This window comes from Oncorhynchus masou, chromosome 1 (genome assembly GCF_036934945.1).
Source record: "Oncorhynchus masou masou isolate Uvic2021 chromosome 1, UVic_Omas_1.1, whole genome shotgun sequence".
In the NCBI taxonomy this organism is placed as follows: domain Eukaryota; kingdom Metazoa; phylum Chordata; class Actinopteri; order Salmoniformes; family Salmonidae; genus Oncorhynchus; species Oncorhynchus masou.
The window spans coordinates 29,846,899-29,859,805 of NC_088212.1; the positions used below are offsets into that span (position 1 = coordinate 29,846,899).

The window sequence follows — 12,907 nt, forward strand, 5'->3', positions numbered from 1 at the left end:
AAGCAACAACTGGCAATCTTCCTTACCTGAATGCAAGCTTCATGCTTTGAATGCTGATGGAATCCTTCTTCTTATGAGTTCCAGAGGTCACTAAGGCCACTCTTTTCAACAAGCCAAGTGTGTTTTGTATACTAATGAGGAGTACTGAAAAGAATGGCTAGCATTGACAGAGCTCTTAGCATCTCATTTTACATCAATGAAACTTGCACAACTTTGATATCTTCATCCTTGGATTTTTATTGGTCAACATTGGACAGATTTTGATCTAAACGTCTATACCCTTGGTACAGCAATGTATAAAGGGATGAGAGAACCAAACAGGAGTTTGAGGAAGGCGATGGCCAGGGATTTCCACTAGGCTTGCACTGCAGCCGCGCAGGGAATCAGTCTAACTCTGCAGCTGTACTTTCATTTTCTCCTTCAGACCCCCTCACTTTCTGGAGTGCATTTGGCATGAGAATTCCCACAGTAGATGATGAGAAGCCTTCATGGAAGTATTAATAGAGCAGCTAGGGAACAAGGCATACTTTTCACATCCATGGCCCGGTATGATATCACGTTTTAACCATGTTATAACAAATAATTAGTAAGTAAACAAATTAAAAGCACACAATGCTGCTTAAACCACAGCTATCGTGAGGTGTCGATGGCAGAGGCCTCAGTCTTTATATAGCTCAGAAAGTAGCTTCACGGTAGATAAGGGTGAGAGGCAGAAGTAAGTGTTAATTGAGATAAGGTAGGCTAGTTTAGATGTGACAAAAGTTGAGTATCTACTACATTTCAACAACCCCCACCAGTCACTGAGAATGTATATTCTTCACAACAGAAACAAAGAAAACAAAAACAAGCTCCACTTTAACACAACTCCCACATTTTACACATGAATACAATGCTTAAAGGCCCAGTGCAGTCAAATGTGATTTTCCTCTGTTCTATATATATTTCCACATTATGAGGTGGGAATAATACTGTGAAATTGTGACAATGATAATAATGCCCTTTTAGTGTAAGCTGTTTCAAAAGACCGCCTGAAGTTTTGGTAGGATGGAGTCTTGGCCTGCCTGGTGACATCACTAGGAGGTAAATCAGTTAATAGATCAATAAATAAGAGTTCTAGCCCTCTCTGCCAATAACAGGCAGTTTTCTGTTTTCCACTCACCACTCCCAGGCAGTCCTAGCAAAATTCTTGCTTGAGAAATTGCTCTTTGCTAAGAAGCTTTCCTGGTTTATTTTTGACCATTTTAATTGAAAACAATCACAGTAAGGTACTTAATTGCTACCCAGAAATGATTTGATATTGAGATTAAAACAGCTGCATTGGACCTTTAAAACAAAAGGCTTTTTTCATCTAAAAAAAAAAAACAATAAAAAGTTTTAGAAACATATTTACGTGGCACCTCACCATCTTGGTCGTGTTGGGAACAAGCCATTCATGCATTTCCCAACATGGTCACAGTTTTCCCCTTCAGTACAAACTTGACAGTACTTCTCTATGTTGCATTGCTACAGTACATCTCCACACATATCTCTTGTAACTTAAAGAACAATTATGATAATAACTGTCAATATTACTATTAACAATAATAAAACAAAAAAAGAGAAATGATAAGAACAAGACATATACATTAACTCAATTGAAGGACATACATACATTAGTCACTCAAAAGACAGTTTTGTCACCATCAGGGAAGACAACAAACCATCTTAGTGAGCAGTTTCATGACACACTGGTACAGTAGAGACCAGTTCATTAGAAACAGAGACAAGGCCCAGAATGGGCTGTAACAGCAATGAGAACTTGAAATGCCAAGCTGAGGCAGTGACCGAGAAAGCCAAGTGAAATATTCCTGACATGAGGGTGGGAGTATTCCAAGTCAAAAACTCCTTTACTGTCCATTCGGTGGTCCCCAAGTGGGTCTTGATCATCTTAAACTCCTTGCATTTGTCTTCAAGAACGACTGCGGTCCTCTTGGGTTCCCACTAGCATTTTGCTGTATAACTTTTGTTGCTCCTCTTTGAACGTGTCTTTTACCTTCCCTCGCTTTAAACCTCCATCCCTACAAAGAAACAACAACATAATTCACAAATCCATTACACCAGGGATCATCCACTAGATTTAGCCAAGGGACGATTGTTTCTTGAGTAAGGGGTAAAGGGATCCGGAACATAATTACAAATAATTTGTAGACTGCAAATTGACCACAAGAAGCCAAAACAGATATAATATTTGACAAAAACATAATAATTTCATTTCAAATCTCTCCATCATATGTGGGAAAAGATTTCCAAAATTTAAATCACTAGGGTGATTTGCTGGTGTTTTTACAGTCTTATTTTGGGGAACCCTGCATTACACAGTATTCTGTATTCACAAGGTGATACATTAGAGCAAAACTGAGCTGGGTTTAACTTCTTCGATATAGGGGGCGCTCTTTTAATTTTTGGATGAAAAACGTTCCCGTTTTAAACAAGATATTTTGTCACGAAAAGATGCTCGACTATGCATATAATTGACAGCTTTGGAAAGAAAACACTCTGACGTTTCCAAAACTGCAAATATATTGTTTGTGAGTGCCACAGAACTGATGTTACAGAAAAAACCCAGATAAAAATACAATCAGGAAGTGACACATTTTTTGAAACCGCCTCATGGCAATGACTCCTTATATGGCTGTGGAGGAGCTAGGAGTCAGCTTACCTTTTCCACGTTTTCCCCAAGGAGTCTGCAGCATTGTGACATATTTGTAGGCATATCATTGGAAGATTGACCCTAAGAGACTACATTTACCAGGTGGTCGCTTGGTGTCCTCCGTTGCAATTATTGCGTAATCTCCAGCTGCAAGTACTTTTCCATTTGCTACTGAGGAGAAACCCAACTGCCACGAAGGATTTATCATCGAATAGATATGTGAAAAACACCTTGAGGATGATTCTAAACAACGTTTGCCATGTTTCTGTCGATATTATGGAGTTAATTTGGAAAAAAGTTTGGCGTTGTAGTGAATGAATTTTCGTTTTTTTTTCTTAGCCAAAAGTGATGAACAAAACAGAGCGATTTCTCCTACACAAATAATATTTTTGGAAAAAAGGAACATTTGCTATCTAACTGGGAGTCTCCTGAGTAAAAGCATCTGAAGTTCTTCAAAGGTAAATGAATTAATTTGGTTGCTTTTCTTATTTTTGTGAAAATGTTGCCTGCTGCCAGCACAGCCTAGCATAGCATTATGCCATGCTAAACTTACACAAATGCTTGTCTAGCGTTGGCTGTAACGCATATTTTGAAAATCTGAGATGACAGTGTTGTTAACAAAAGGCTAAGCTTGTGTTTGAATATATTTATTTCATTTCATTTGCGATTTTCATGAATAGGAAACGTTGCGTTATGGTAATGTGCTTGAGGCTATGATTACGCTCCCGGATACGGGATTGCTCGTCGCTAGAGGTTAACAATGATACAGACCTGATATGTACAGTGCCTTGCGAAAGTATTCACCGCCCTTGGCGTTTTTCCTATTTTGTTGCATTACAGCCTGTAATTTAAATGGATTATTATTTGGATTTCATGTAATGGACAGAAAATAGTCCAAATTGGTGAAGTGAAATGAAAAAAATTACATTATATATTATTATATTATATATGTTTTTTTAAATGGAAAAGTGGTGCGTGCATATGTATTCATTCCCTTTGCTATGAAGCCCCTAAATAAGATCTGGTGCAACCAATTACCTTCAGAAGTCAACATAATTAATTAAATAAAGTCCACCTGTGTGCAATCTAAGTGTCACATGATCTGTCACATGATCTCAGTATATATACACCTGTTCTGAAAGGCCACAGAGTCTGCAACACCACCAAGCAAGCGGCACAACCAAGCAAGCGGCACCACCAAGCAAGCGGTACCATGAAGATCAAGGAGCTCTCCAAACAGGTCAGGGAAAAAGTTGTGGAGAAGTACAGATCAGGGTTGGGTTATAAAAAAATATCCGAAACTTTGAACATCCCACGGATCACCATTAAATCCATTATAAACATTTTTATAGGATATGACACCACAACAAACCTGCCAAGACAGGGCTGCCCACCAAATCTCACGGACCAGGCAAGGAGGGCATTAATCAGCGAGGCAACAAAGAGACCAAAGATAACCCTGAAGGAGCTACAAAGCTCCACAGCGGAGATTGGAGTATCTGTCCATAGGACCACTTTAAGCCGTACACTCCACAGAGCTGGGCTTTACAGAAGAGTGGCCAGAAAAAAAGCCATTGCTTAAAGAAGAAAATAAGCAAACATGTTTTGTGTTCATCAAAATGCATATGGGAGACTCCCCAAACATATGGAAGTACTCTGGTCAGATGAGACTAAAATTAAGCTTTTTGGCCAACAAGGAAAACGCTATGTCTGGCACAAACCCCAACACCTCTCAATACCCTGAGAACACCATCCCCACAGTAAAGCATGGTGGTGGCAGCATCATTCTGTGGGGATGTTATTCCTCGGCAGGGACTGGAAAACTGGTCAGAATTGAAGGAATGATGGATGGCGCTAAATAGAGGAAAATTCTTGAGGGAAACCTGTCTCAGTCTTCCAGAGATTTGAGACTGGGATGGAGGTTCACCTTCCAGCAGGACAATGACCCTAAGCATACTGCTAAAGAAACACTTGAGTGGTTTAAGCATTTAAATGTCTTCGAATGGCCTAGTCAAAGCCCAGACTTCAATCCAATTGAGAAGCTGTGGTATCACTTAAAGATTGCTGTACACCAGTAGGAACCCATCCAACTTGAAGGAGCTGGAGCAGTTTTGCCTTGAAGAATGGGCAAAAATCCCAGTGGCTAGATGTGCCAAGTTTATAGAGGCATATCCCAAGAGACTTGCAGCTGTAATTGCTGCAAAAGGTGGCTCTACAAAGTATTGACTTTGGGAGGGTGAATAGTTAAGCGAGGTCAAGTTTTGTTTCACAAAAAAACATATTTTGCATTTTCAAAGTGGTAGGCATGTTATGTAAATCAAATGATACAAACCCCCCAAAATCTATTTTAATTCCAGGTTGTAAGGCAACAAAATAGGAAAAATGCCAAGGGGGTGAATACCTTCATAAAGGCACTGTATAACCCATGTGAACATATGTCCTCAGATGTTTGCTATGGGTTACTCACCATAGCAAGTCCACCAGCCCTCCTTGCCTGGCGATAGCTGCTTTAACCCGATTGGCAAACTGGACTGCATCCTCTCCTTCCTGTTCAGAAAGGAAAACAAAGATCATAGATGAAGACCAGTTCGACACACAAAGGGGGCTTGCCCATCTGCGCATCAGACATGTCCTGGAAAAGGTCTTATTGCACATATTGTATAAATGACCAACAGTTATCCTTTCTATTGGCTACAGCCACTAATGGGCTAAATTGGCATGTAGTGCAGTATCAAGTACAGTTTGATAAACTGGGATATTGAATAAAGCACAATGCATTTCATGACCATGCATCAGAGGAAAGAGAATAATCTCTAAATATGGATTGATCTGATTCTGTGTGATGCTGTGTAACTAGGATCCCCTGGTGACAGAGAGACTGGAGGCTGCTCCAAAAGCCTGCTCTATGTACTAGTTCAAACAGCAGGTGGAACATTTGATCAAAGGGCAGGACACCTCTGAGGACCAGTTGGATCCTAGCCCACTGAGTTCCTTCCACTCTGACATTTAGAGAAAGGAAAACTTCCCAAACTTCCCTCTTGCTTTCTACATCAAGATGGGATGGTCGATCAGTCAATGGCCAGAGCCCCAAAGCTGGCCAACCCCTGCCTCTGAACACCATGTTTTAGAAGTGGGTGGTTGTACACGACCCTTTCCTGTCTTTCATGAGCGAGGCCTGACCAAGTTCACATCCACACCCGGCTCAAAAGACTCTAAAATCATTATCTAAATTCCTTACACCAAGTCACATACATTAAGTGCACATCCACAATCCAGGCACAAATGGCTTTGTAAAGCTCTGGTTGTGCAATCAGCCTTAATGTACAACCTTTCCCTCAAAGTGAGCAAGACAAAGGAGCTGATCGTGGACTACAGGAAAAGGAGGACCGAACACGCACCCATTCACATTGACAGGGCTGTAGTGGCGCGGGTCGAGAGTTTCAAGTTCTTTGGTGTCCACATCACCAACAAACTATCATGGTCCAAACACACCAAGACAGTCCTGAAGAGGGCACAACAACACTTTTCCCCCCTCAGGAGACTGAAAGGATGGGTCCCCAGATCCTCAAAATGTTCTACAGCTGCACCATCAAGAGCATCCTGACTGTTTGCATCACTTCCTGGTATGGCAACTGCTTGGCATCTGACCGTAAGGTACTGCAGAGGATAGTGCGTACGGCCCAGTACATCACTGGGGCCAAGCTTCCTGCCACCCAGGACCTATATACTAGGCGGTGTCAGGAAGGCCCAAAAAGACAGTCACCTAAGTCAGAGTGCTCTCTCTGCTACCGCACGGCAAGTGGTACCGGAGCGCCAAGTCTAGGTCCAAAGGCTCCTTATTAGCTTCTACCCCCAAACCATAAGACTGCTGAACAATTAATCAAATGGCCACCTGTAATATTTACATTATTATCTTAACTCTATTTCCTGAACCCTTTGACTCTCTATGTCCCCTATCCTCCAGGCCGGCTCGGTCCTCCCCTCCCGCTCCGTGGCTCGACGACTCATTGCGAGCTCACAGAACAGTGCTCCGGGCAGCCGAGCGGAAATGGAGGAAAACTCGCCTCCCTGCGGACCTGGCATCCTTTCACTCCCTCCTCTCTACATTTTCCTCCTCTGTCTCTGCTGCTAAAGCCACTTTCTTCCACTCTAAATTCCAAGCATCTGCCTCTAACCCTAGGAAGCTCTTTGCCACCTTCTCCTCCCTCCTGAATCCTCCTCCCCCCTCCTCCCTCTCTGCAGATGACTTCGTCAACCATTTTGAAAAGAAGGTCGACGACATCCGATCCTCGTTTGCTAAGTCAAACGACACCGCTGGTTCTGCTCACACTGCCCTACCCTGTGCTCTGACCTCTTTCTCCCCTCTCTCTCCAGATGAAATCTCGCTTCTTGTGACGGCCGGCTGCCCAACAACCTGCCCGCTTAACCCTATCCCCTCCTCTCTTCTCCAGACCATTTCCGGAGACCTTCTCCCTTACCTCACCTCGCTCATCAACTCATCCCTGACCGCTGGCTACGTCCCTTCCGTCTTCAAGAGAGCGAGAGTTGCACCCCTTCTGAAAAAACCTACACTCGATCCCTCCGATGTCAACAACTACAGACCAGTATCCCTTCTTTCTTTTCTCTCCAAAACTCTTGAACGTGCCGTCCTTGGCCAGCTCTCCCGCTATCTCTCTCAGAATGACCTTCTTGATCCAAATCAGTCAGGTTTCAAGACTAGTCATTCAACTGAGACGGCTCTTCTCTGTATCACGAAGGCGCTCCGCACTGCTAAAGCTAACTCTCTCTCCTCTGCTCTGATCCTTCTAGACCTATCGGCTGCCTTCGATACTGTGAACCATCAGATCCTCCTCTCCACCCTCTCCGAGTTGGGCATCTCCGGCGTGGCCCACGCTTGGTTTGCGTCCTACCTGACAGGTCGCTCCTACCAGGTGGCGTGGCGAGAATCTGTCTCCTCGCCACGCGCTCTCACCACTGGTGTCCCCCAGGGCTCTGTTCTAGGCCCTCTCCTATTCTCGCTATACACCAAGTCACTTGGCTCTGTCATAACCTCACATGGTCGCTCCTATCATTGCTATGCAGACGACACACAATTAATCTTCTCCTTTCCCCCTTCTGATGACCAGGTGGCGAATCGCATCTCTGCATGTCTGGCAGACATATCAGTGTGGATGACAGATCACCACCTCAAGCTGAACCTCGGCAAGACGGAGCTGCTCTTCCTCCCGGGGAAGGACTGCCCGTTCCATGATCTCGCCATCACGGTTGACAACTCCATTGTGTCCTCCTCCCAGAGCGCTAAGAACCTTGGCGTGATCCTGGACAACACCCTGTCGTTCTCAACTAACATCAAGGCGGTGGCCCGTTCCTGTAGGTTCATGCTCTACAACATCCGCAGAGTACGACCCTGCCTCACACAGGAAGCGGCGCAGGTCCTAATCCAGGCACTTGTCATCTCCCGTCTGGATTACTGCAACTCGCTGTTGGCTGGGCTCCCTGCCTGTGCCATTAAACCCCTACAACTCATACAGAACGCCGCAGCCCGTCTGGTGTTCAACCTTCCCAAGTTCTCTCACGTCACCCCGCTCCTCCGCTCTCTCCACTGGCTTCCAGTTGAAGCTCGCATCCGCTACAAGACCATGGTGCTTGCCTACGGAGCTGTGAGGGGAACGGCACCGCAGTACCTCCAGGCTCTGATCAGGCCCTACACCCAAACAAGGGCACTGCGTTCATCCACCTCTGGCCTGCTCGCCTCCCTACCACTGAGGAAGTACAGTTCCCGCTCAGCCCAGTCAAAACTGTTCGCTGCTCTGGCCCCCAATGGTGGAACAAACTCCCTCACGACGCCAGGACAGCGGAGTCAATCACCACCTTCCGGAGACACCTGAAACCCCATCTCTTCAAGGAATACCTAGGATAGGATAAAGTAATCCTTCTCACCCCCCCCCCTTAAATGATTTAGATGCACTATTGTAAAGTGGCTGTTCCACTGGATGTCAGAAGGTGAATTCACCAATTTGTAAGTCGCTCTGGATAAGAGCGTCTGCTAAATGACTTAAATGTAATGTAAATGTAACTGCATTATTGGTTAAGGGCTTGTAAGTTAGCATTTCAAGGTAAGGTCTAAACCTGTTGTATTAGGTGCATGTGACAAATAACATTGAAAGACAACCCAACATGAGACAAACCAGCAAGTGTATAAGCCTGCATGTCTAAAGGAGGCAGCCATACTAGCCTCTCGAAATACTGCTTTGAATCACATTTCCTTAATTCAGGGGTCGGAGCTGGGAGAGGCCATCTCAACCTTAAATATTAAAGGTGGTGAATGCTGATTTGAAAACCGACTCAAACCAGGATTTATTTGCATCAGAAATGCAAACTCTGGGTGACTTGAGCATGTCCTAGGTAAATCATGCCAAGATGAGGTCAAAGAAAGGACTGCATCATATGCATCCATTCAATATTAGTAACACTGGTGGATTGAAATAAGAGGCTGTGCAATGGTACTAATATTAACCACACAAAACAGGTAACTTCAGGGAGGTTAGCTTGACTACACCTTCTACAATATTGACAGTATTAACTTCACTGGGTCTAGACGTGCTAATAAAATGTCATTTAACTGCCATCAAGCAATGCACAACGGGCAGAAAAAAACATAAGCTCTTACACGGAACCCAAACCGGCTGCGCGTTGCGCCACCGTGCATCAATTTATTTTGTCCCCCTACACCAAACGCGATCATTACACGCAGGTTAAAATATCAAAACGAACTCTGGACCAATTACATTAATTTGGGGACAGGTCGAAAAGCATTAAACATTTATGGCAATTTAGCTAGTTAACTTGCACTTGCTAGCTAATTTGTCCTATTTAGCTAGCTTGCTGTTGCTAGTTAATTTGTTCTGGGATATAAACATTGAGTTGTTATTTTACCTGAAATGCACAAGGTCCTCTACTCCAGAGCTTGGAGAAGCCTCTACCCTGTCGTTCTCAACCAACATCATGGCGGTGGCCCGTTCCTGTAGGTTCATGCTCTACAACATTCGCAGAGTACGACCCTGCCTCACACAGGAAGCGGCGCAGGTCCTAATCCAGGCACTTGTCATCTCCCGTCTGGATTACTGCAACTCGCTGTTGGCTGGGCTCCCTGCCTGTGCCATTAAACCCCTACAACTTATCCAGAACGCCGCAGCCCGTCTGGTGTTCAACCTTCCCAAGTTCTCTCACGTCACCCCGCTCCTCCGCTCTCTCCACTGGCTTCCAGTTGAAGCTCGCATCCGCTACAAGACCATGGTGCTTGCCTACGGAGCTGTGAGGGGAACGGCACCGCAGTACCTCCAGGCTCTGATCAGGCCCTACACCCAAACAAGGGCACTGCGTTCATCCACCTCTGGCCTGCTCGCCTCCCTACCACTGAGGAAGTACAGTTCCCGCTCAGCCCAGTCAAAACTGTTCGCTGCTCTGGCCCCCCAATGGTGGAACAAACTCCCTCACGACGCCAGGACAGCAGAGTCAATCACCACCTTCCGGAGACACCTGAAACCCCACCTCTTCAAGGAATACCTAGGATAGGATAAGTAATCCTTCTCACCCCCCCCCTTAAATGATTTAGATGCACTATTGTAAGTGGCTGTTCCACTGGATGTCAGAAGGTGAATTCACCAATTTGTAAGTCGCTCTGGATAAGAGCGTCTGCTAAATGACTTAAATGTAATGTAAATGTACTCCGACAGTTAATCCACACATAAAACTGTCAACCGAATCGTTTCTAGTCATCTCTCCTCCTTCCAGGCTTTTTCATCTTTGAACTTATCTGGTGATTGGCATCTAAACTTTCATAGTATTACTACACTGACCGGCAACACAGTTTGTCATTCAATCACCCATGTGGGTAAAACCAATGAGGAGATGGCACGTGGGTACCTGCTTCTATAAACCAATGAGGAGATGGGAGAGGCAGGACTTGGCAACGCAGATGCTCATTACGACGCGAGTGGTGTGGTCAGCCTGTTAGGGTGTTTAATCAATGTCACAGCTATCCTCCAACCTGTCAGTGATATTTCTGAGAAAAATAGAATTTAAAATAAAAAGGTGAGTTTTTTCCCAAACTAACCTCTCTGGTCATGGGTGGCAGGTACCACACGCTGCACACAATGGCCCAGCTGCTCATCATCCTCAGCAGGTAGTTGACCATCCCAAACTGGCTGCTGTTCCAGAAGGCATCTCCAAAGCGGGGGTCGTACTGTTGGGGACAGGAACGTAATACTGATTAATACTGGAAGACAGAGGGGAAAACACACCACACACGTACACGCACACATGCGCACACACATACATAAGGCTGTTGCGGTGACCGTATTACCGCCACACCGGCGGTTACGACTCATGAAGGCAGTCAAATTCCATGTGACCGTTTAGCCAAGGTAATTAGGCTTCTCCAAGCTCTGATGCTGCTGCTGGTCATTAGTAGCCTAACAAACTTGCTAACTGCCTGGTACTCAGCACTCATTAGCTTTGTATAGGCTAGGCCTCAAATTGTTTGTAGAAAATATCCTTTCTATTTTATTCAGCTTTGTTCAATTGTATTCTTCATACTATAAAATAATGCCACGGAATTCTAAACAAATCTTGTCTGCTAAATAAACTAGTGTAGCCCACAGCCATATGACATGACCAGATCAGGACCTAACAGAAGGACAACTCAGCGTATGCTATTCTGTTATGAAATAGACTACATTTTCTTCATATCAGGTTTCTTTAGACCTGTCTAAAATAAATCATGGATTTATTGTGAAGGTGTAGGCTATGTTACATGGTTTAATACTTTTTCAAATGTAGATGTTCCAAAAGGTCTGCATCAGTGGCTTGTGTGGAAGCCAGGAGATGCTAAATGTGTTTATGTTAATTAACGATCAATTCCAGTGCGACCAACAGTTATTTGCTTGACAATAACCGTCTGACAAAATGTTGTGCCTGCCACACTCACTCACTCACTCACTCACTCACTCACTCACTCACCTTGATGGCCACAGGGTAGACTGTGGAGCCAATCTCAAAGCTGCCCTTTTTGAACATCATTACTGAAGTGTTGTTGATGCAGGTGCCTATGGGGAAAAGGTTAGTGTTTACAAATGGGGATAGGAAATTACATTAAGGTAACAGTAAAAGCCCAGTAATAGAAACTACTGTAGTAATGTTCAAAGCAGTAACTAAGGAAAAAAACAAAAACTACTCACCTTCAGGGAAAATGAGAATAGGCAGTTTAGTTTTGTCTTCTACATGATCACTCAATCTGCAACAACATATTTTTGTACGTTTACAGTATATTGATTCAATCCAGTTTGACTAGCATTATCAATACACAAACACTAATCCCCATATGAAGTCTAATCAAAACATCTTGGTCACAGTAACCTTTAATTGAAAGTTGTCAATTATCCATTTAAGTTCTTAAAATGTCTCTGCTAAGGTATAGCTGAGTTAGTCTGGCTGACGCGACCCATGTTGAGTGGGAGTGTTGTGTCCCACTTGTCTGGACAGGAGTTTGGTTTGTTGGTGCAATATTCACTTAGAAATAAAGCAAGCTTTGATTGGTTCTTTCAACAAAACAATTATTTCCTGTGGGGTTATTTGGATTTGAAAATCCAACAGTTGTGTGTGGTTGTACATGTGTGTGTTTAAGTGAGAAAGACACAAAGGAGAACCAACCAGTAAAAGCACAGCTTCATTATCAACGCATCGTGTCGTCAACTTTAAACAGCCTCCCCAGACTCTGAAGTCAAAAGGACTTTGAGTTTAGTATCAGCCAGACTACAGCTGAGAGACTTCCAGCTTTAAAAAAAATTAAACAAAGTGCACATATGCATTACTACCTTTTGGCCACTAGATGTCGGTCTTTGACTTCAGAGCGTTCAAACCAAATATGTGGGCAGGCTTTCACCATAGACTTCTGGATCACGCCCATCAAACCACCATGGATTTGCCCAACCTGGAACACAAACAGACACACATACAGGTGTGGTTTAACAAACATCTGATGATACAGGTCTCAGATCTCACAGAATTGGAGTGTTTGCTTCAGCTGTCTAAAAGTTTGTTTTATGGTAGTAGCACACCAATAACTTTCTAAATATGACATATCATTCTGTAATTCAGTGCTGAAGTAGGTAGCCTTGTGTTTGACTGGTGTGCCATTTATCATGGCTGTTGGGCCTT

The 12,907-nt window shown here is 44.0% G+C and overlaps 1 protein-coding gene across 1 annotated transcript in view; it reads right to left on the reverse strand.

Moving 5' to 3' along the window:
* Positions 1 to 212: 212 nt before the first annotated feature.
* Positions 213 to 12,907, reverse strand: part of LOC135541647 (glycerol-3-phosphate acyltransferase 4-like) — a 40,169-nt gene continuing 27,474 nt past the window's right edge. Inside the window, exons 8-13 of the mRNA XM_064967969.1 lie at positions 12,565 to 12,680; positions 11,929 to 11,984; positions 11,711 to 11,796; positions 10,806 to 10,934; positions 5,157 to 5,236; positions 213 to 2,057 (exon numbers count right to left, since the gene is read on the reverse strand). Of these exons, the coding sequence (XP_064824041.1) occupies positions 1,949 to 2,057; positions 5,157 to 5,236; positions 10,806 to 10,934; positions 11,711 to 11,796; positions 11,929 to 11,984; positions 12,565 to 12,680 (576 nt within the window). The 3' untranslated portion in view covers positions 213 to 1,948. The remainder of the gene's footprint in view (positions 2,058 to 5,156; positions 5,237 to 10,805; positions 10,935 to 11,710; positions 11,797 to 11,928; positions 11,985 to 12,564; positions 12,681 to 12,907) is intronic.